We start from the raw sequence: 19,857 nt of genomic DNA, 5'->3' as shown, positions 1-19,857 counted from the left end.
TCAGAGGGCGCGGGGCGGCCCTGGGAGGGGCGGGGCCGGCGTGCGCGCGCCGTGGGGACGCGGGCGGGCGGCGCCGGCGGGAGCGCGCCCGTCGCAAGATGGCGGCGGCCATGCTAGGGCTTGGGGCCGTGTGTGCGCAGCGAGCGGCGGCGGCGCGGCCCGCGCGGGAGGCGCGGCGGCGGCGTTAGCCCGGCCCTCAGCCCCTCCTCGCGATCGCCACCTCCGTTTCTCCCGCCTCGCCCGCTATGGATCTGCCCGTGGGCCCGGGCGCGGCGGGGCCCAGCAACGTCCCGGCCTTCCTGACCAAGCTGTGGACCCTCGTGAGCGACCCGGACACGGACGCGCTTATCTGCTGGAGCCCGGTGAGGGGCTGGGCGCGCCGGCCCGGGGCTTTTGGGGGCGGGCAGCAGGGCGTCGGGAAAGAGCGTCCGAGGCCGCCCCTCGTCGCTCCTGCCGCGCGCTCCCCTGGGCTGGGCAGGAAGGGCCTCTCCTCCTCGGTCTCGCGCCGACTATGTGCGGGACAACTGCGGAAGCGCGTCTGGCCTTAGGGCAGCGCCCAGTTTCGCTGGCGAGCGTTGTGCCCAGGTGGCCCCCGTAGCTTCTCAGATGAGTTACCAGGGTGGTGGGGTCAGCAGCCTTTGGGAAGAAATCAGGACTTGGCGCAGGAATTGGAGAGCGTTACTCTAGTGGAAAAGGAAAAGGAGCGAAAACAGAAAGCAAAACGTCATAAAGTTCCGGTGGGTCTCGAGCCCGTGTCCGGAGACCAGAGCTGGGTTTCCCAAGAGCGACTTTGTTTTTCGTTCCTCTCGGGACGTCTTCATTCGCGTCCCTGCCTCCAGTTGCCTGGCAGCAGGCTCGTTTCCGTGCTCTGACCTTGCAGACCGGACAATTCAGGCTTGCAGAGGTACAGCAGAGACTGTCTGGAGTTGCGGCTGAGAATCTGCCGTTCACGTCCGGACTGTGACGTCGTGTCCGGGGAAGGCCGGAGCCATAGCTCAGGCCCGGCAGATGGGTGGCCTAGGCCGCTCTGGGCGCCTCCAGACATGCTTGCTCTCTTGAGGGCCCAGACGCTAGCTTTCTCAGACTCTCCTAAGTACTTCTCTTTCACAGTCTTAAGCCCTTAGGAACGAAGAACAGTCAGGGCTGAAGCGAGCCCTGAACTGGAGGCTGGGTCCTCTCGTTCCTGGGTTGGCTGTTTGCTGAAGTTCTGCCTCAAGACGGGGAGAGGGAGTAAAGAGACTAGAAATCCCGCAGCGTCCTTGTGGGGGACACTTTGTGTTGGTCCCAGTCACACATCCATGTGGCACTCTCCATTCCCACTGCTTGTTTCTGTAATGGTGGGCAGCATTCCCAAAGAGGGGGCCGTGCTTTCCTGCAGCCTGTCCTGTTACCACCATCCCTTCGTTGCAGGACTTGAACTTTGCTGAGCCAAGGAAATGACCCCATGCTTCTGTCATTATCCTTCCTTCTTTCTCTTTCCCCTTTCCCTTAACTCCCAGGCAGCACTCTTACCCGGTTTGGGGAGGGGCATCAGAGATCTTTTGGGATGTTCCGAGCTTAGTCCTACTGGGGTGATCGCCCCACCTCTTGACCTGCTCACTGCTTCTGCTTAAAGATCATGAGGCAGCGGGTGAAGCCCCACCAGCGAGCTCTCCAGGTCCCACTGCCTGTGCTCTGGGCAAGGCCTTGGAGCAGGAAAGCGGGAACCATCAAGCCTGAGACAGCCTCGCTCACAGTGGCTGCACCACCTGCCGGCCCTGCTGGCACTTTCTCCCCGGGGGGTGGAGGGGTGCTGGCTGGAGCCTGTGCATTTGAGCCCCCCTGGTCTGTCCACAGGCCGAGCAGGGCGTGCTTGGTGCAGGAGGCAGTGGGCGGGCTGGCACTGCCAGGCAGGACAGAAACGGAGCCCTTTGCTGGGTTGGGCAGGGGCTGCAGAGCTGCCCAGCCCTGAGAAAGGAGACAGCCCCCTGCCTCAGTGATGCCCACACAAGCCCCAGGCCTGTGTCAGAAAGTCCTCATGGAGACTTCTGCAGACTTGCAGCCCAAAGTCCAACTTCCAGAGACCTTGGAAGGTTCTGGCGTCTGTGCTCTCGGTGCCTTCCCCCTTGTGCTGGAAGTTTTCTCCCCATTCTGCCAAGAGGACCCTGCGTTTGACCCGGGGGACCAGGGAAAGGCGGTAGTGGGGTGGCTGACCCTCAAGGCTGAGTAATAGGGGGGGTGGGGGGTGGCTTCCAGCCCCAGAAACTCTGGCCGGGGGGCCAGTCCGGCAGTGTCGTGCGTCCTCTGCACAGCCCAGGGGACGGCCAGCAGGTCGCTGCTCGGAGAGTCGTGTTGGCTTCCCCCCCTTCCAGACCCCTTGCCGGTTACCGATGCGCTTGGGGTGGAGCCACTGCTGAAGAGGCCGGGGCTGCCCTGCAGGACCCGAGGCCCCGCCGCCCTCGGGAGGGAAGCTGGCGAACGCAGCGGCTCTCCTGACCCCACTCCCACGGGACAGGGATGGGGGGAGGGAGTGCGTAGGTGAAGGAGGCTCTTCTTTTTAGGCTGCAGGCGCTTCGAGGCCCTAAGAGCGAGGGCCTCCTTCGCCTAGGATGGCCCGTGTGAGCACCGGCAGTCAGAGGGTCAGAGGGTCCCACTGGAGGGGCTGGCTGGAGAGCAGTGCCTGCAGTCAGGTCGCCAGCTCCCTGTGGGACCCTTCAAGGAGGGTCCTGGTCACACCTGGCCACTCCGAGCTGGCCGAGGACCGTTTTCGGGGCTCCTGCGACAGGCAGGGCTGCTCCTCCTCCCGGCCCGGGAGCCAGGTGGGCCCCAGCAGGCCCTCCGGCCCGCCCTCGGGGATGGGCAGTGGCCCCGAAAGGCCGGAGGCGTACCCGGTGCAGGCTGTGAGGGGCACTGGGGGCCTGGAGGCTCCTGGTGCCCCCTGCACCTGCCAAACAGGACATGGCCGTCCCTATCCAGTCCCTGTGCGCAGCGGGAGGCCCAGCCCCTTGGGTATCGGTTCCCCTCCTTCCACAGCCCCACGTGGAGGTGACAGCCGGCCTTTTAGAGACACAGGAACTGAGTCCCAGAGACATCAGGAAACAGACGAAGAGCTGGGGGACGGCTGAGCAGGACCCGAAGTCCATGGTCTCTCGCTCACCTCTGGAGCCAGAGGCGTCCAGCTCTGGCTCACGCCTGCCCTCGCCACATTCCACGTCTCCCGGGTAGAGGGCAGCACGAGGCCTCCACCTGTGGGGTCCGGGCTCCGGCTCCACCCCACCTGCTTCCTTGCTTGCTTTTTTTTTTTTTTTTTTTTAATAAATAAATTTATTTATTTATTTATTTATTTTTGGCTGCCTTGGGTCTTCGTTGCTGCGTGCGGGCTTTCTCTAGTTGTGGCGAGCGGGGGCTACTCTTTGTTGTGGTGCACGGGCTTCTCATTGTCGTGGCTTCTCTTGTTAGGGAGCACAGGCTCTAGGCACACGGGCTCAGTAGTTGTGGCTCGCGGGCTCTAGAGCACAGGCTCAGTAGTTGTGGTGCACGGGCTTAGTTGCTCCGCGGCATGTGGGATCTTCCTGGACCAGGGCTCGAACTTGTGTCCCCTGCATCGGCAGGTGGATTCTTAACCACTGCGCCGCCGGGGAAGCCCCTACCTGCTTTCTTAGCTTGACCTCAGCCACACTCGGACTGACCAGTACTTGGTCCTCATAGAATTGTAGTTTGTATTTTTACACGAGAGTCCCCCCTTTCCTCTTCCGTAGAGATGTATAGGTATATGTATAGATGGATGGATGGATGGACAAGTCGGGCAGAGATCTATAAACGGCAGGCTATGTGTGTGGCCTCCTGTCTATTTCCTACCTCCGCGGTCCTGGGGTGGGCGAGGGGTGGTGAGGAGGGGCACAGGGGTCTCAGAAGGGGCTGGAGGGAGGGTAGATGGGCACAGCACACCTGAGCCTGAGCCTGCCTGGCTCCACTGGGCCATGTGTGCTCAGAATTCTTTATTAAAGGACCAGGAAGGGGTCAGCAGGGTCCACAGGACCCACCCTGGAATGAGCGGTCAGCTCCCATCAGATATCACAGGCGCCGGGCTAAAGACCCCAGAGCCTGCACCTTTGGCTGCAGGGTTTCCTTGAGATCTGCAGGGCTAGCAGAGGCTGGCCTCGCAGGCCGTGGAAGGAGGGAGGCCGGCTCCCTGAATGCTTCCCGATCCTGGAGGTGCTGGCAGCTGCCCCACAGTCTCCTGCCACTGGGAGGCCCCGGCAGTTACTGAGTCAGCAGTCACCCGTGTGCAGATGTTCAGCTGGGCCTGGGGACCCGAGCATGGGGCCAGCGGCTGGACATGAGCGGGGATGCTTTGGTCCTGGGGCCTGTGCTGCGACCCTGAGCAGAAATAAGAAAATGACATGAAGACAGTGCAGATGGTCCTCTTCTCGGTTGCGGACAAGACGAGGGCCGGGGAGGGGACCGAAAGCGAGCTCCCCTCTGCACCCCGCCTTATGCCTCCCGTGTCCTCCCGCCAGGCTGCGTTTCTCTGCTGCCACGTCCACGCGGCTCTAGTGGTCACACTGCACATGGGTGCCAGCCGCACGCCCGCTGCTCCCGGAGCACGTCACACGCACCAGTCTCTTGGGCTGGGCGACTAAAACGGGCCTTTTCTTCTGGGAATATACTTGAAAAGTACAGGTAGGCCTCTCATGGAATTACCATGGATGTTAATCCTGTTGAGTTGTGGGTGCTTTGAGAAAATATTCAAAGACAGAGATCCTCCCTCTGTAAAAATGTACTTACGTGCAAAACTTCGTATACGTTTCAGGTTGTTCACAGTTGTGTAGGAAATAGGGCCACAGTCTCTGAATTTACAGTAAGACTTGATATTTACTAAGAACTGCATCTCAGGGGCAAGGGCATTGCTCACCAGCCAGCAGCTGGGCAACATCTTCTCCCCGGTCCTGCCGTATTTCCCATCACTGGTTTCCGTTATATCCAAGGGTAAGCCAAGACTTCCTGCAAGAATTGCACGTGGTCAGCAGAGGAGGAGGAGACATCGGGTTCTGCGATGGACTCACCAGAAGGCCCTCTCAGACTTCTAACAGACCTTAAGGTCAGGCTGGCAGGACACATTCAACATGGACTCAACCCACCAACAGTGTTCAGGATTGTTAAACAGGAGGGACAGGTGAGCCCTCCAGGTGCCTAGGCTTTCTATCCGGAGGCAGCGTTCAGACTCCGAGAGCCTGGCCTTCGGAGAAGCTGAGACAGCCAGAATTTGCAAGGCCTGGTACCAGAGAGGAGGAGCCGCACGTGAGCCCCTGCGGATCTTGGTCGAGTGCTGCTTCGCCCGTCCGTGTGGGGAGCCTGGGAAGCCGCCCGAGAACTTCCAGGGAAGGAGCAGCCACTGAGGAGCCGTGTGGTGCGCGACCTCCAGGCTCACCTAGAGTTGGCCGAGTCATCGATTCCTCACAGCCAGAGCGGAGAGACCACTCTAACATACAGAGCCCTTCACGGACCTCAGAACAGCCACGGCTTGAACGCGGGGCTGGATTAGCCCCAGAGAAAAAGGCTACCCAAATGCGGTGTAAACGAGCTTAAAAACAAGCCTTAAAAGGATCTGGCTGATCCTTTCCTGCAGAACTGAGGGTGCAGTACTCTTGAAAGGAAGACAACTAAACTCAGACACAATGTAGTAAACTTCTTCGTGTCCAGGATCTAGTCAAAACTAATAGATGATCCACTTGGCATGAGAATGTGACCTGTAACAAAGAAGAGAAAAGTCATAGTAACAGATCCAGGTGTGATGGAAGTGGCGAGCAAGGACATTAAAAGAGTTATTAAAATGCTCTGTGTGCTCAAAGAAGTAGAGAGAAAACATTAAGACAGAGAAATGGAAGATATAAAAAGGAAGGAAATTGAACAAAATATCTCTGGAACAAGTGTCCCATGCAGAAGAATTCCAAATTATTTCTGTTGACTCCCTTCAAAGAGGTAACACATAATTCCCACCCTTCAGTGTTGGCTGCACACAGACTTCCTTCTGAGGAGTACAGGAGCGGGTGGGGGGAGAGACTGTACAGTGGAGATGCCTGACAGACAGGCCTCCGCCAGCAGTGATGAGTCACGTTGACGGGTGTGCCCTGACGTGCTGTGATGGGCAGGGCAAGCCACCTCTGTGGTCTTCCTCTCCAAAAACTTATGTAACCCCAACTCATCATGAGGGAGAAACATCCGACGAATCCAAGTTGAGCAACAGTCTACACAATACCAGCCTAGTCCTCCTCAGAACTGTCAAGGGCATCAGAAACCAGGAAAGTCTGAGACTGTCAAGAATGACGTAAGAAGACGAGAATGTAATGTCTCGGATGATGTCCTGGAATAGAAAGACATTAGGTAAAAACTAAGGAAATCTGGGCTTCCCTGGTGGCGCAGTGGTTGAGAATCCGCCTGCCAATGCAGGGGACACGGGTTCGAGCCCTGGTCTGGGAAGATCCCACATGCCGCGGAGCAACTAAGCCCGTGCGCCACAATTACTGAGCCTGCGCATCTGGAGCCTGTGCTCCGCAACAAGAGAGGCTGCGATAGTGAGAGGCCCGCACACCGCGATGAAGAGTGGCCCCCGCTTGCCGCAACTAGAGAAAGCCCTAGCACAGAAACGAAGACCCAACACAGCCAAAAATAAATAAATAAATAAATAAATAAATATTTAAAAAAAAAAAAAAAAAAACTAAGGAAATCTGAACAAAATGGGGACTTTGGTTAAAAATAAACTATCAGTATATTGATTCGTTACTTGTGGCATATGCACTAATGCAGGGTGTTAATAATAGGGAAACTGGGCATGGGATGTGTGGGAACTCTGTACTGTAGCTTTTCTGTAAATCTAACTTTCTAAAATTTAAAGCTTGTTTTTATAAGTCACTGGAGGGGATTAAACAGCAGATTAGAAACTGCAGAAGAAAAGATCACCGAACACTAGACTAGCAAAAGAAACTATGCAGTGATCACAGAGAGGAAAAAAAGACTGAAAAAAGTGAGCAGAGCCTTACGGGGATAATGTCACGTGGTCTGACACACAATTTAAGTTCCAGAGTAAAGGAGGGAGGAGAATTTTAGAAATACTCGTTGAAATTTTCCCCAGTTTTTTTTTTTCTTTGAAAGCTGTAAACCCACAGATCCAAGAATTTCAATGATTCCCAAGGAGGATAAAGCACAAAAAAAAATGATACCCAATGCACATCACAATCAAATTGCTGAAAGCAAGTGGTGAAGAGAAAATCTTAAAAGCAGCCAGAAAAAGAAAGGAAATTGCACACGGAAGAATAGGATAAGAATGAGACTGACTTCTGATCAGAGACAGCATGAGGCCTGGGACTGGAAGGGGCCCTGTAGGTGGAAGTCTGGTCAACACTCAAGACCTAGTGTAACTCACCACATCAACAGAACAGGGAAGAAAAGCCACATGATCTTCTCAACAGAGGCAGAAGCATTTGACAAAATTCAATATCCATTTCATGATAAAAACTCAGCAAGGGACTTCCCTGAGTGGCGCAGTGGTTAAGAATCCACCTGCCAGTGCAGGGGACACGGGTTCGATCCCTGGTCTGGGAAGATCCCACATGCTGCGGAGCAACTAAGTCCGTGTGCCACAACTACTGAGCCTGCGCTCTAGAGCCCACAAGCCACAACTACTGAAGCCCGCGCGCCTAGAGCCCGTGCTCCGCAACAAGAGAAGCCACCACAATGAGACGCCCACACAGCGCAACGAAGAGTAGCCCTCACTCGCCACAACTAGAGAAAGCCTGTGTGCAGCAACGAAGACCCAACGCAGCCCAAAATAAATAAATAAATAAATAAATAATTTTTTTTAAAAAGCTCAGCAAACTAGGAAGGGAAATTCGTCGATCTCATAAAAAGCTTCTACCAAAAAAACCCTACTGCTAACATTATACTTAATGGTGAAAAACTGAATACTTTCCCCCAAGACTGGAAAAGAAGGCAAGGATGTCTGCTCTTACTGCTTTTCCTTAATACCTATTGGATGCCCTGGTCAGGCAATATGGCAAATACATAAATAAAGGACATCAAGATTGAAATGCAAGAAATAAAACTCTCTATTCATAGAAAACATTATTGTTTACTTAGCAAATCCCAAAGAATCTACAGAAAAGTTATTAGAACTAATGAGTTTAGTGAGGTCACAGGATTCAAGGCCAATATACAGAAATGGAATATATTTCTATGTACTAGTAACGAACTGTTGAAAATGGAAATATTTACAGTGCTACAAAAACCACAGAACACTTACTGGTTGTATTATCTATGGCTGTGTAACCAGTCACCTCCAAACTAACTGCCTAAAACAACAAACCCTTGTTACCTCCCAGTGTCTGAGAGCCCTGAGCTGGCTGCCTCAGGATCTCTTGTGAGGGTGCAGCCATCTCAAGACTCAGCTGGGGGGACTTTCTTGGTGGTCCAGTGGTTAAGACTTCGCCTTCCAATGCAGGGGGTGTGGGTTCGATCCCTGGTCAGGGAGCCAAGGTCCCACATGCCTCTCAGCCAAAAAACCAAAAGATAAAACAGAATTAATACTGTAACAAATTCAATGAAGACCTTGAAAGTGGTCCACATCAAAAAAATCTTAAAAAAAAAAAAGACTCAGCTGGGTGCTGGCAGCCTCAGTTCCTCACCATGTGGACCTCTCCTTAGGGCTGCTTTCAGCATGTCACCTTGCCTCTCCCAGGGCAAGCGATCTGAGAGAGCAAGAGCCCAAGGTGGGCTTGTAATGTGTTCTCAAATACCATCATGTCTGTTGGATGCTGTTGGTCATAGAGAACATTCCTGGTAGATCATGGAAGGGGACAGCACAAGCTGTGAACTCCTGGAGGTGGAGATCCTTGGAGGCCATCTGTAGGCTAGTTATCATGGGGTAAATCTTGGAAAATGTGTGTGTGTGTATATATATATATATATATACACACACACACATACACACACAAACACATATATATACGTGTATAATTTATTCATTGAAAACTATAAAACATGGCTGAGAAAAAGACGTAAGTAGGTTCCACACAATCCCAGTGAAATCCAAGCAGAAATTTTTGTGTGCACTAACCTTCAGTTTATATGAAAAAGCAAAGGACAGAGAATAGTCAAACTTTTTTTTTTTTTTTTTAAGGAGAACAAAGTTAGAAGACTCACACTATCCGATATCAAGACATACTGAAAAGCTATAATAATCAGTACTGAGTGATATTGGCATAACTATAAACATACAAATAAGTGGAACAGACTAGAGAGTCCAGAAGTAGGCCCACCCATTCAAGGTTATTTGATTTTTGACAAAGATGCCACTGTAATTCAATAGAGGAAGAACTGTCTTTTCAACAAATGACGCTGGAATAATTGGACTTCCACAAGCACAAATGTGAGCCTGTCCTGTGCTTAATACTATATACAAAAATTAAACATAGATTGAAATATAAGAGCTAAAACTATATAACTTCTAGAAGGAAAAAACCCGGACACAAATGTTCATAGCACTTATTTATAATAGCCAAAAACAGGACACAACCCAAATGTCCATTAACTGGTGAGTGGAAGACAAACTGTGGGACATCCCTACAATGGAATACTACTCAGCATTTAAAAGGAACAAATAGCTTACCCTTGCAATACTATGGCTGCATCTCAAAGGCATTATGCTAAGTGAAAGACTACATACAAACACAAAAGGCTACATACCCTGTGATTCCATTTATATGACATTCCAGAAAAGGCAAAACTATGGGGACAAAAGATCAGTGGTTGCCTGGGGATGAAGGAGGGGGTTGACTGCAAAGGGACGTAGGGGTGATTTGGGGGGTAGATGGAAATGTTCTCTATTCCTCGCTTGTGCGAGTAAACAGCTGTGTGTCAGAAATGGAGAGCTGTTCATTTAAAATGGTAAACTGTACATAGATTATAGCTTCCTTTTCAGAGATATGGAGGTACGTCCCAGACGGCCAGCCATGTGGAGACACCCAATCAGTCAGCAAGGGTAGAGCTCAGCAAGCAGTCTGGCGTGGGGTGAGACAGGATGTGCTTGAGGTCGTGTGGGTGAATGGTAGATGCCACGTGGGGAGACTGAGGCACAGTGGCAGCCTGCAGATGCCACCAAGACTCGCAAGAGTGCAGCCTCCAGAGGAGCCCTGTTTTCTTCCCTCATTTTCCATCTGACAGGATATCCATCTCCTGTGCCACAGGCATTCCCCAGCAGCCCACCAAACTCTTCCTGTCTGAAAATATGTGAGATCCACATAAAGCAGTGCTAAAAGGGAAATAAGAATGGCTTCTGAGCTTCCACATTAAAGTAAAAAAGAGCAAAGTAAGCCCAAAGCAAGCAGAAGGAAAGAAATAATAAAGACAACAAAAATCAATGAAATGGAAAACAGTAAAACATGATAAATGAATTCAAAAGCTGAATGTTTCAAAAGATTGAGATCGGTAACTTGTGGAATGACTGACAGAAGAAAAAAGGTAAATTACTAATATCAGGAATCACAGAGGATATATCACTACAGATGCCACAGGTGGCAAGAGGATAATAAGGAAGTACTACAAACAACTCTATGCATGTAAAGTTGATAAAATGGACCAATTCCTTGAAAAGCACAAGCGGCCAAAACTCACCCAAGGTGAAACATAACTATTAGTGGTCCTGAGTCTATTAAAGAAATAGAATTCCTAGTCATAAACCTTCCTAAAAAGAGATTTTCAGGCCCAAATGATTAGACAAAAACAGTCCAAGAAAATTACAGACCAATATCCTTCATAATGTCTTCTATAAAATTTTAGCAAATCAAATTTGGCAGTACATAAAAAGAATAATGTCACAACAAATGGGATTTATCCCAGGAATACAAGGATGGTTCAAGATTTTTAAATCAATATAATCCACCATGTTAACAGTCTAAAGAAGAATAACCACATGATCATATTATTTGATTCAGAAAAAGCATTTGACAAAATTTGATGTTCGTGATATTAAAAAAAAAAAAAATCCTTCCAGAAACTAGGAAAACTAGGGCTAGCAGGGACCTTCCTCAGCTTGATACAAAAGGATCTTTAAAAAAAAACAACACACACACAAAAAAATTCTACACCTAATATCATACATATTGGTAAGACACTGAATGCTTTGCTCATAAGATCAGAACAAAGCACAAAGTCTGTTTTCACCAGTTCTAGCTAATAGTGTACTGGAAGTCCTACCCAGTACATTAAGACAAGAAAAAGAAATTAAAGGCTAACTGGGGTGAGGGTAATTGAAGCCCCAGTATTCTCAGCCTGCCATGCCTGGGGTAGAGCCTCCATTCTATAGGTGGGGGCAAAATGGAGAAGAGGACCCTCAACCTCTTGGCTGCAATCACCAGGAATTTAGCCTCTTCACCTTCAAGTTGGACAAGATGAGAAATGCTGGTGGCTTGCCCCTCAGTAAGATACAGAAAGCCTTGGTTGTAAACTGAGGGGAGAGGAATCCCCACCTCTAGGCCATAGCCTCCCAGAGTGTCATATCAATCCAGGTGAACTGGTGTGAGGAGGACGGAATAAGTTATGGCTAAAATGTTACAGACTCACTGTTCATACTGAGTTTTAGGTTTTCTTGAATAAATGTCTCTTCATTTGTTATATGCCTTTAGGACAATTTCCAGAGACTTTAGATGACTTAAATAAGCTTCGTTTTTTTCTTCTTGGAGTGGTTCGCTGGATCTCCTTAGCTGCCTTCACAGACAGAGAAACCTTGCCTTTATCTTCAAAGGATAGTTTTGCTGGATATAGAATTCTTGGCTGACAGGTTTTTTTTCTTTCAGCACTTTTGGTATGTCGTCCCACTGGCTTCTGGCCTGCATGGTTTCTGATGACAAATTAGCTGTTATTAGGGATTCCTTGTAAATGATGGGTCTATTCTCTCTTACTGCTTTCAAGATTCTTCCTTAGTCTTTTGCTTTCTTCAGTTTGATTATGGATATCTAGATGTGAATCTCTTTGAGTTTATCCTTGGAATTTGTTTAGCTTCTTGGATATTTTTCATCAAATTTGGGAAGTTTTCTGCCATTATTTCTTCAGATATTCTTTCTGTCCCTTTCTCTCCTCTCCTTTATGCATATGTTGGTCTTTGGTGGTGTACCACATTGTCTCTGAGGCCTGTTCACTTTCTTCATTCTTTTCTCTTTCTGTCTCTCAGCCTAGGTAATCTCAGTTGAATATCTTCCTTCACGTTTGCTGATTCTTTCTTATTCCTGCTTGGATCTGTTCTTGAGCCCTCTAGTGAATTTTAAATCTGAGTTGTTACACTTTTCAACTCCAGGATTTTTTTTTGTGCATATTTATAACTTCTATTTTTATTGTTATTCTTTGTTCTAAGAGATATCATTCTTATGCTTTCCTTTATTTCTTTAGATGCCACTTTGTTTTGTTCTTTGAACATATTTCAAATACCTGATTTTAAAGTCTTTGTCTAGTAAGTCCAACATCTGAGCTTCCTTAGGGACAGTTTCTTTCGGTTGCTTTTTTCCCATGTATGGGTCATACCTTGTTTCTTTGCATGTTTCGTAATTTTTTGTTGAATGTTGGACTTTCCATTAATATAATTTGGCATGTGTTAAACTCAGTATCAGATTTTTTCCGCTCGCCAGGATTTGTCACTGTTTTCTTGTCGTTGCTGTTTTAGTGACTTTTCTGAACTAATTCTGGGCAGTTTGTGTTCTTTGTTGTGTGTGGTCACTGAGTTCTCTGCCCAGTTAGCTCATTGGTCAGGGAGTAAAGGGAGCAGGAATGTCCTTCAATGCCTGGAGACAATAACCCTCCCAGCCTCTGCAGGGGACTCTGTATGTGCTGGGCGTGCCTTCATCTCCCAGCCAGGTAGTTGACACCTTGACTTTCTCCTCCACTTCCTGCTTATGCAGAGCCTCAGTCAGCCAGAGGTGAGAGGGCCTTCTCAGGTCTCTCTCAGGTGTGCACACAGCTCTACATGTGCATGTGACTTCTAGATCCCCTGGAATATTTTGGAGCTTTTCAAAGCTCCTCTTGATATCTCATTCCCCAGCTCTTCCTTTTAAGTTTTCTGGTTAGCTTGTTTTTCCCCGTCTGTTGTCCACTTCTTAGGCAGCCACAAGTTTTAAAATTGCCTCTAGATGTTTTCAACAAACATCCCTAGGGAAAGGCTTTTTTTACTAAGAGAGCTTCCAGTCAAATCAAACAAAAACAGCCTTGCAAGTGGAACCTTCCAGGGAGTTGCCATACAGGCCTTGAAGGAGCCCCAGCCCCATTCTCGCCCTGCGGCTGCCGGAATGCTGGCTCCCCCACGATTTCAGCTGCTGGTTTTCACAGCTACGGGAACGGAGGTGGGAACAGGGCGAGTTTGAATGCCACAGCTCACTGATCTTACTGAGATTCAACCATTTCTTGAATAAATTCTCCCCATGTTGCTGCAGTCCTTTGGGTGAGTTTCAGGGTTCTGAAGAAGTTGACTAAACATTTTTTGCTAGTTTTCTTATTGCTTCTTTGGAGGAAAAAAGCTATAGAGGTCTCTCTTCCACCATTTCTCCTCACCTCACACTTACATCTGTTTATTGTCATGTCTGTGTCTGTGTTGAGAAGCGTTGCTGCGTCCTGGTCACTGCCATAGGGATCTTCCGGCTCTTCCCTGTCCCTCGTCCCAGGGGAGGACTGCGCCCGCCCCCGGGCCCTGCCAGCACAGAGGGCTGCCTTGTCGCCCTCCCAGTAGCTTTTGGACTGAGGTCAGGAAAGAAATGGAAGAGCAGCGTAGCAGTTTTTTCATCTCTGTTTTTTGTCTCTGTTGCCAAAAGAAAAACAAAGCTGCGTTTCTGAACGTGACTGTGTTGTTTTCCTCCAGAGTAACTGAAATCAGGTTCCTGTTTTCTTGGCTGCCTCCGTTTGGGGTCTTGGCTGTTCTTAGGGGAAATTTGCTGATTAAAGCTAGCACGAGGCCCCCTGAGGGAGGGGCCTGCAGTGCTCTGAGGTGCTTCCTGAAAGGCCCTCTGCAGCCCGGGTGAGCGGGCCTCGGCAAGGGTGCTGGGTCCCAGGGCGACCTCCACCCTGGGTGGGGGCACAGCCCCTGCACGGAGGCGGCTGCATGACCCCTGCGTCTCCTGGCAGAGTGGGAACAGCTTCCACGTGCTGGACCAGGGCCAGTTCGCCAAGGAGGTGCTGCCCAAGTACTTCAAGCACAGCAACATGGCCAGCTTTGTGCGGCAGCTCAACATGTGTGAGTGCGCTGCCCCGGGGCCCCGCTCGCTGGCCTGGTGCAGCCCCCAGGCTCTGACCCCTGGGTAGCCCGGGGGCATGGCCCGGAGCCCGCGCACCTGCGGGGGGAGGGGGTGTCATGGGGGGTGTGGAGTCTCCCTGAGACCGAGACCACCCAGCCACCTCAGGCAGGGCTCCCAAGAGGGCAGTGCTGGGCATTTCCCCGCTCCCCCAGCCTCCCTCGTCCTCCAGCGGGGCGGTGGCCGTGCTGGAGTGAGGGGCTGGGTCCCCAGCCCTGAGGCAGCACTGCCCCCACCCCGTCGCACGCAGATGGCTTCCGGAAGGTGGTCCACATTGAGCAGGGCGGCCTGGTCAAGCCAGAGAGGGACGACACCGAGTTCCAGCACCCGTGCTTCTTGCGCGGCCAGGAGCAGCTCCTCGAGAACATCAAGAGGAAAGTGACCAGCGTGAGTAGCCATCCTCCCTCCCCCACGTCCTCGGACCTCCCTCCAGGCCGTCAGCAGGAGCGGCGCCCACTCCCTGCCCTGCTGGCCTGGCCTGGCTGCACCGAGCCCTCTTCCTGCTGGCAGCCCCTCCTCCATCGGCCACCACAGCGAAGGCCCCTCCAGACCGGCAGCCCCTTGGCCCTTTCTGCTGTATCCCACCCCCCCCCAGGCCATCTCAGTGACTGCTCCCCTGGGGACCCAGGTGTCCACCCTGAGGAGCGAGGACATAAAGATTCACCAGGACAGTGTCACCAAGCTGCTGACCGACGTGCAGCTGATGAAGGGGAAGCAGGAGAGCATGGACTCCAAGCTGCTGGCCATGAAGCAGTAGGTGCCGGGGCGCCAGGCAGGGGGGCTGCTGGGACCAGGAGGCCTCCTGGGGAGCGAGCGCGGGAGGGGGAGGGGGCGCCAGCGGAGGGCCTCTGCCCCCAGTCCTGCCCCGCAGGCTCCGAGACAGATGCTTCAGGTCTTCCACTCTCCAGACAGGACTAGGTTCCGGCTTGCACAGCCTCCCACCCTGCCAGGTTGAACTCATTTCCAGAAGGTGGGGTGGGACCCGGTTCCCACGGCAGCAAGCAGAGCTGGGCCCGGAGCAGCGGCCACGCCCTCGGGCTCCTCACACAACCCCCGAGCGGGCGCCTGGCATCACTCGGCACGGGTGTCGCCTCTCCTCAGGCCTGGGAAGCAGGAAGCACTTTGGGTTCTTTCTGGAACCCCTGCCCCTGGGGCATGTGTGGCCACTGCAGAACCAGCTCTAGGCTCCCCCCAGCCTCACATGTTTCTGGCTCCCCAAGTTGCAAATTCAGCTGTTTGTCTGTCTCTCATGCTACCCGGATTGTGCTCCAAATGTTGGGGGAAAGGATGCTATATATTGGATTCCTTCAAACTCCATCACCCTCCTCACCCAATGCCAATCATCATAATTGATCACAGAGAATGTGTAATAAGGCCTCTCTTCCTCAGCCAGGACCCCTGTGGAGGCTGGCTTAGGTCTCCTCCCATGTACTTGGGGCCCTGGGGACCTCAGGAACCCCAGCCCGGGGTGGCTGTCCATGTCTCGGTGTGGCCTCAAAGCCGCTCAGAGGGCCAGCCGTCGTGCCCCCCAGACCATGGAGGTTGCTCCTGGGCCCCGACTACTCACATCAGGGCCCAGCAGAAGCCCCTGGCTGGGTGACACCTGGAGATGGGACCAGGCGAACGTGGCCTCCAGGACAGGGACACCTCTCAGGGTGAAGCCAGGAGGATCTCTCGCACGTCAACGGGACATGCCGGGGGCTGAGCAGGGCTGGCCCCCTGGAGCGGCAGACCGTGGGCTGCTCCGGTGGCCCTTTCTGCCCCTCGAGGCCACCTCTGATCCCGTAAAGGCACAGGACAACCCCCCATATGCCTCCCTGTGGCCTGAAAGCCGTACTGCCCCCTTCCCCTGGGCTCCCCTCCCATTCTCAGCCTCAGTCTAGGGAGAGACGGCCAAGGGTGGGGGCTGCCCTCAAGGCTCTGCCACCTCGACCGTGACCGAGAAGGCCCGGGGGTCTCGGCCCAGATCCTGGGGCGCACCAGCCGGCCCTGCCCAGGTCTCCACCGCAGCCCCGCTGCCCCCGCACCTGACACCCCCGCGCGTCCTCCCCCCGCAGCACAACAGCATGAGGAGGGGCGGGGGCCCTGGCCTGGCCCCCAGACCGTCCCACAGCCTGTGCTCGGGTGGGGTGGGGATGGGCCGGCAGCTGGGCTTGTGGCGAGACGCAGTCCCCCACCGCCCCGCTCCTGCCCGGGTTGGGTGGAGTGTCCTGACGGCGCCTGGTCTGTCGCAGCGAGAACGAGGCCCTGTGGCGGGAGGTGGCCAGCCTGCGGCAGAAACACGCCCAACAGCAGAAAGTCGTCAACAAGGTGCGACGCCGGCCGGCTGGGTGCGGGGTCCCTGTCCGCAGCCAGGCTGACCACCTCTCCCCCTGCAGCTCATCCAGTTCCTCATCTCGCTGGTGCAGTCAAACCGGATCCTGGGGGTGAAGAGAAAGATGTGAGGCGCTGGGCATGCCCACCTCCTGTTGGCTGCGTCCTGGGGGCCGCCGAGGCCGGGGACGCAGCTAACCTGCCCCTCCCCACAGCCCGCTGATGCTGAATGACGGCAGCTCTGCACATTCCATGCCCAAGTACGGCCGGCAGTACTCCCTGGAGCACATCCACGGCTCGGGGCCCTACTCGGTGAGCGGCGGGCGCCGCGGGGGGGCGGGGGGTCGATGCGGCGGCAGGCGCTGCATGTGGTCACCTCCCTCTGGTGGCAGGCTCCGTCCCCGGCCTATAGCGGCTCCAGCCTCTACCCCCCAGACGCTGTTGCCAGCTCCGGACCCATCATCTCCGACATCACCGAGCTGGCCCCCGGCAGCCCCTTGGCCTCCGCGGGCGGGAGCGTAGCTGAGAGGTGGGCCAGGCGCCTTCCCGGCAGGCGGGAGCGGGTGGGGCTGGCGGAGGCGCCTGCTGACACGTGCGCCCCCTGTGCAGGCCCCTGTCCAGCAGCCCCCTGGTTCGAGTCAAGGAGGAGCCCCCCAGCCCACCTCGGAGCCCCCAGGCAGAGGATGCCAGTCCCAGCCAGCCGTCCTCCATGGTGGAGACGCCCCTGTCCCCGACCGCCCTCATTGATTCCATCCTGCGGGAGAGCGAGCCTACGCCGGCCGCCTCGGCCCCGGCCCTCGCTGATGCCGGGGGCCGCCCCCCGTCACCCCGGCCTGCCTCGGCCCCCGAGAAGTGCCTCAGCGTAGCCTGCCTGGACAAGTGAGTGCCGTCCACTCACCCGCCGGCCGCTGGAAGCACGGCCGGGCCTCTGACGGGGGCCGTCTGCAGGGCTGGACACGGGCGGCCCTCAGGCCTGCGGCTTCGGGCTTGCTGGGCATGAGCTCTCGGACCTGGCCCTGAGCACAAAGCTCAGGGCTGGGGAGGGAGGGAGATGCCAACCAGGTGATCCCACGGCCCTTCCGCCGCAGGAGCCCAGGCGTGTGGCCAGGCCGCCCTCTCCTGCAGCAGGCTGCTGGGTCTCTGTGTCCGTCCTGTCGCCCCAGAGGTGGGCAGGCGAGGGTGGGGGCTGGGAGTCTGCCTGGCCCCCACCTGCAATCGGGGGGCTCTTGTCTTTCTATCTTGCAGTTTGGCTCGCGCTCCACAGATGTCTGGGGTCGCCCGCCTCTTTCCCTGCCCCTCCTCCTCTCTGCATGGCCGAGTCCCGCCAGGGTTAGCGCTCTCCCACCGGGGAGGGAGGAGGGCTCTGCGGAGCTCGGGCCCCTCCCCAGCCGCGGACCGGAGCCCAGCCCGGCTGGGAGCACTCAGCCCTGCCTGGTGAACGGGCACCCCGGGCCCTCTGCAGCAGGGACTGGCCCCCGGGCTCCGGGGCCCAAGCCGGCACCCCGAGTTGCTGACTGACAGAGGACGGCCCAGGTGCTGTGCTGACTGGCCTCCTCTAAGGAGAGGGCAGGGTGTTTTTGTTCGCAGCCGCCAGGCCCGGTCTCTTTCCTGGTAGGCACAGGGGAGAGGCTGGCCCACCCAACGCCGAGCACGGCTCCTCTCCTCCTCCTGCGGTCTTCCGGTGCAAAGGCCCAAGCTTATCGAGCCTGAAAATCTGGGCCCCCGCCCCATTCTGAGCACTGAACTCCTCCTTGGCCCTCCTGCCATCTTGGCCCAGCCTAAAATGCTGCCAGAGGCCTTACGGGGCCTCACGGTGACTGGTGACGGCGGGGCCTGAGCCACTCCCCCTGGTGGCCAAGGATCCTGGCTCGCACACTGCCCCACCGGGCCCGGGCTGGCAGCGCAGAGGGGCCCTACCTTGGAGGGCCTCCCGTGAGCCCGAGCAGGGTGGGTGGTGGCCGTGAGCGCTGGCAGGTGGGCGTGAGCGCTGGCAGGAAGGCGCCTGGGTGGGGACGCCAGAGTGCCGCTTCATCCGATTGCCTCCCTCTGGCCAGGACCGAGCTCAGCGACCACCTGGATGCCATGGACTCGAACCTGGACAGCTTGCAGACCATGCTGACGAGCCACGGCTTCAGTGTGGACACCAGCACCCTGCTGGACGTGAGTCCCGGCCCCGCCCCGCCCCGCCCGCCCCGCCCACAGGCACGGCCTGACCGCCCTCCCTTCCCTGCAGTTGTTCAGCCCTTCGGTGACAGTGCCTGACATGAGCCTGCCCGACCTTGACAGCAGCCTGGCCAGCGTGCGTAGGGTGTGGGGGTGGCAGGGTGGCGGGGTGGCGGGGGAGAGGATCCGGGAGCCCTCACCACGCTCCCTCTGCCCCAGCAGATCCAGGAGCTCCTCTCTCCCCAGGAGCCCCCCAGGCCTCTTGAAGCAGAGAGCAGCAGCCCTGACTCAGGTGAGCTGAGCCTGCCCGCCCCCACCCCCGCCCCTGCCCCGTGCCCTCGCGCCAGCACCCTGACCTGCTCGGTCCCCGCCCCCAGGGAAGCAGCTGGTGCACTACACGGCCCAGCCCCTGCTCCTGCTGGACCCGGGCTCCGTGGACGTCGGGGGCAGCGACCTGCCGGTGCTCTTCGAGCTGGGAGAGGGCTCCTACTTCTCCGAGGGAGATGACTACACAGACGACCCCACCATCTCCCTGCTGACGGGCTCTGAGCCCCCCAAAGCCAAGGACCCCACTGTCTCCTAGAGGCCCCAGGAGGATGGCCGGCCTGCGCCCCCCCCCTTCCCCCCGCCCAGTGCAGGGCTGGTCTCAGTAGTACCGGGCCGGCTGGGCGGGCATGGCCCCAGTCAGCAGCGAGGGCCCAGCCCCACGAGCAGTGGCCTCGGACTGACCAGTACACGGGTGCTCATAGAAGTGTATTTTGAATTTTTACACGAGAGGAGTCCCCCCTTTCCCCTTCTGTAGAGATATACAGGCATATACACGGACGGACAGAAGAGACAGAGATCTATAAACGACGGGCTGTGCGTGTGGCCTCCCTGTCTGTTTCCTCCCGCGGGGGTCCTGGGGTGGGCGGGGGGTGGTGAGGAGGGGCACAGGGGTCTCAGAAGGGGCCGGAGGGAGGGTAGATGGGCACAGCACGCCTGAGCCTGCCTGGCTCCACTGGGCCATGTGCACGCAGAAGTCTCTTGTTAAAGGACCGGGGAGGGGTCAGAGGGCCCCTAGGAACGCCACTGCCAG

The 19,857-nt window shown here is 55.2% G+C and overlaps 1 protein-coding gene across 5 annotated transcripts; it reads left to right on the top strand.

Annotated features, from left to right (window-relative positions):
• The first annotated feature begins 52 nt into the window (after positions 1-52).
• HSF1 (heat shock transcription factor 1) lies at positions 53-19,643 on the top strand. 5 transcript variants are annotated; one of them, XM_057531861.1, is made up of 14 exons: positions 53-362; positions 14,137-14,245; positions 14,554-14,690; positions 14,899-15,056; positions 16,538-16,613; positions 16,682-16,743; positions 16,832-16,928; positions 17,009-17,145; positions 17,226-17,495; positions 17,862-17,945; positions 18,671-18,776; positions 18,850-18,915; positions 19,002-19,071; positions 19,157-19,643. In XM_057531861.1, exons 1-14 carry the CDS (start codon positions 246-248, stop codon positions 19,360-19,362), a joined length of 1,695 nt encoding a protein of 564 aa, XP_057387844.1. In that variant the 5' UTR covers positions 53-245; the 3' UTR covers positions 19,363-19,643. The 5 variants fall into 5 exon arrangements, with proteins under 5 accessions (XP_057387844.1, XP_057387846.1, XP_057387845.1 ...); XM_057531862.1 differs by having other exon boundaries at positions 54-362; positions 14,932-15,056; XM_057531865.1 differs by lacking the exon at positions 53-362 and adding an exon at positions 4,543-4,662.
• Positions 19,644-19,857: the final 214 nt, after the last annotated feature.

The sequence above is a fragment of the Balaenoptera acutorostrata genome, chromosome 17 (assembly GCF_949987535.1).
Source record: "Balaenoptera acutorostrata chromosome 17, mBalAcu1.1, whole genome shotgun sequence".
Lineage (NCBI taxonomy): Eukaryota > Metazoa > Chordata > Mammalia > Artiodactyla > Balaenopteridae > Balaenoptera > Balaenoptera acutorostrata.
Note: the sequence above shows the minus strand (reverse complement) of the source record. Positions and strands in the feature narration are given on the sequence as shown.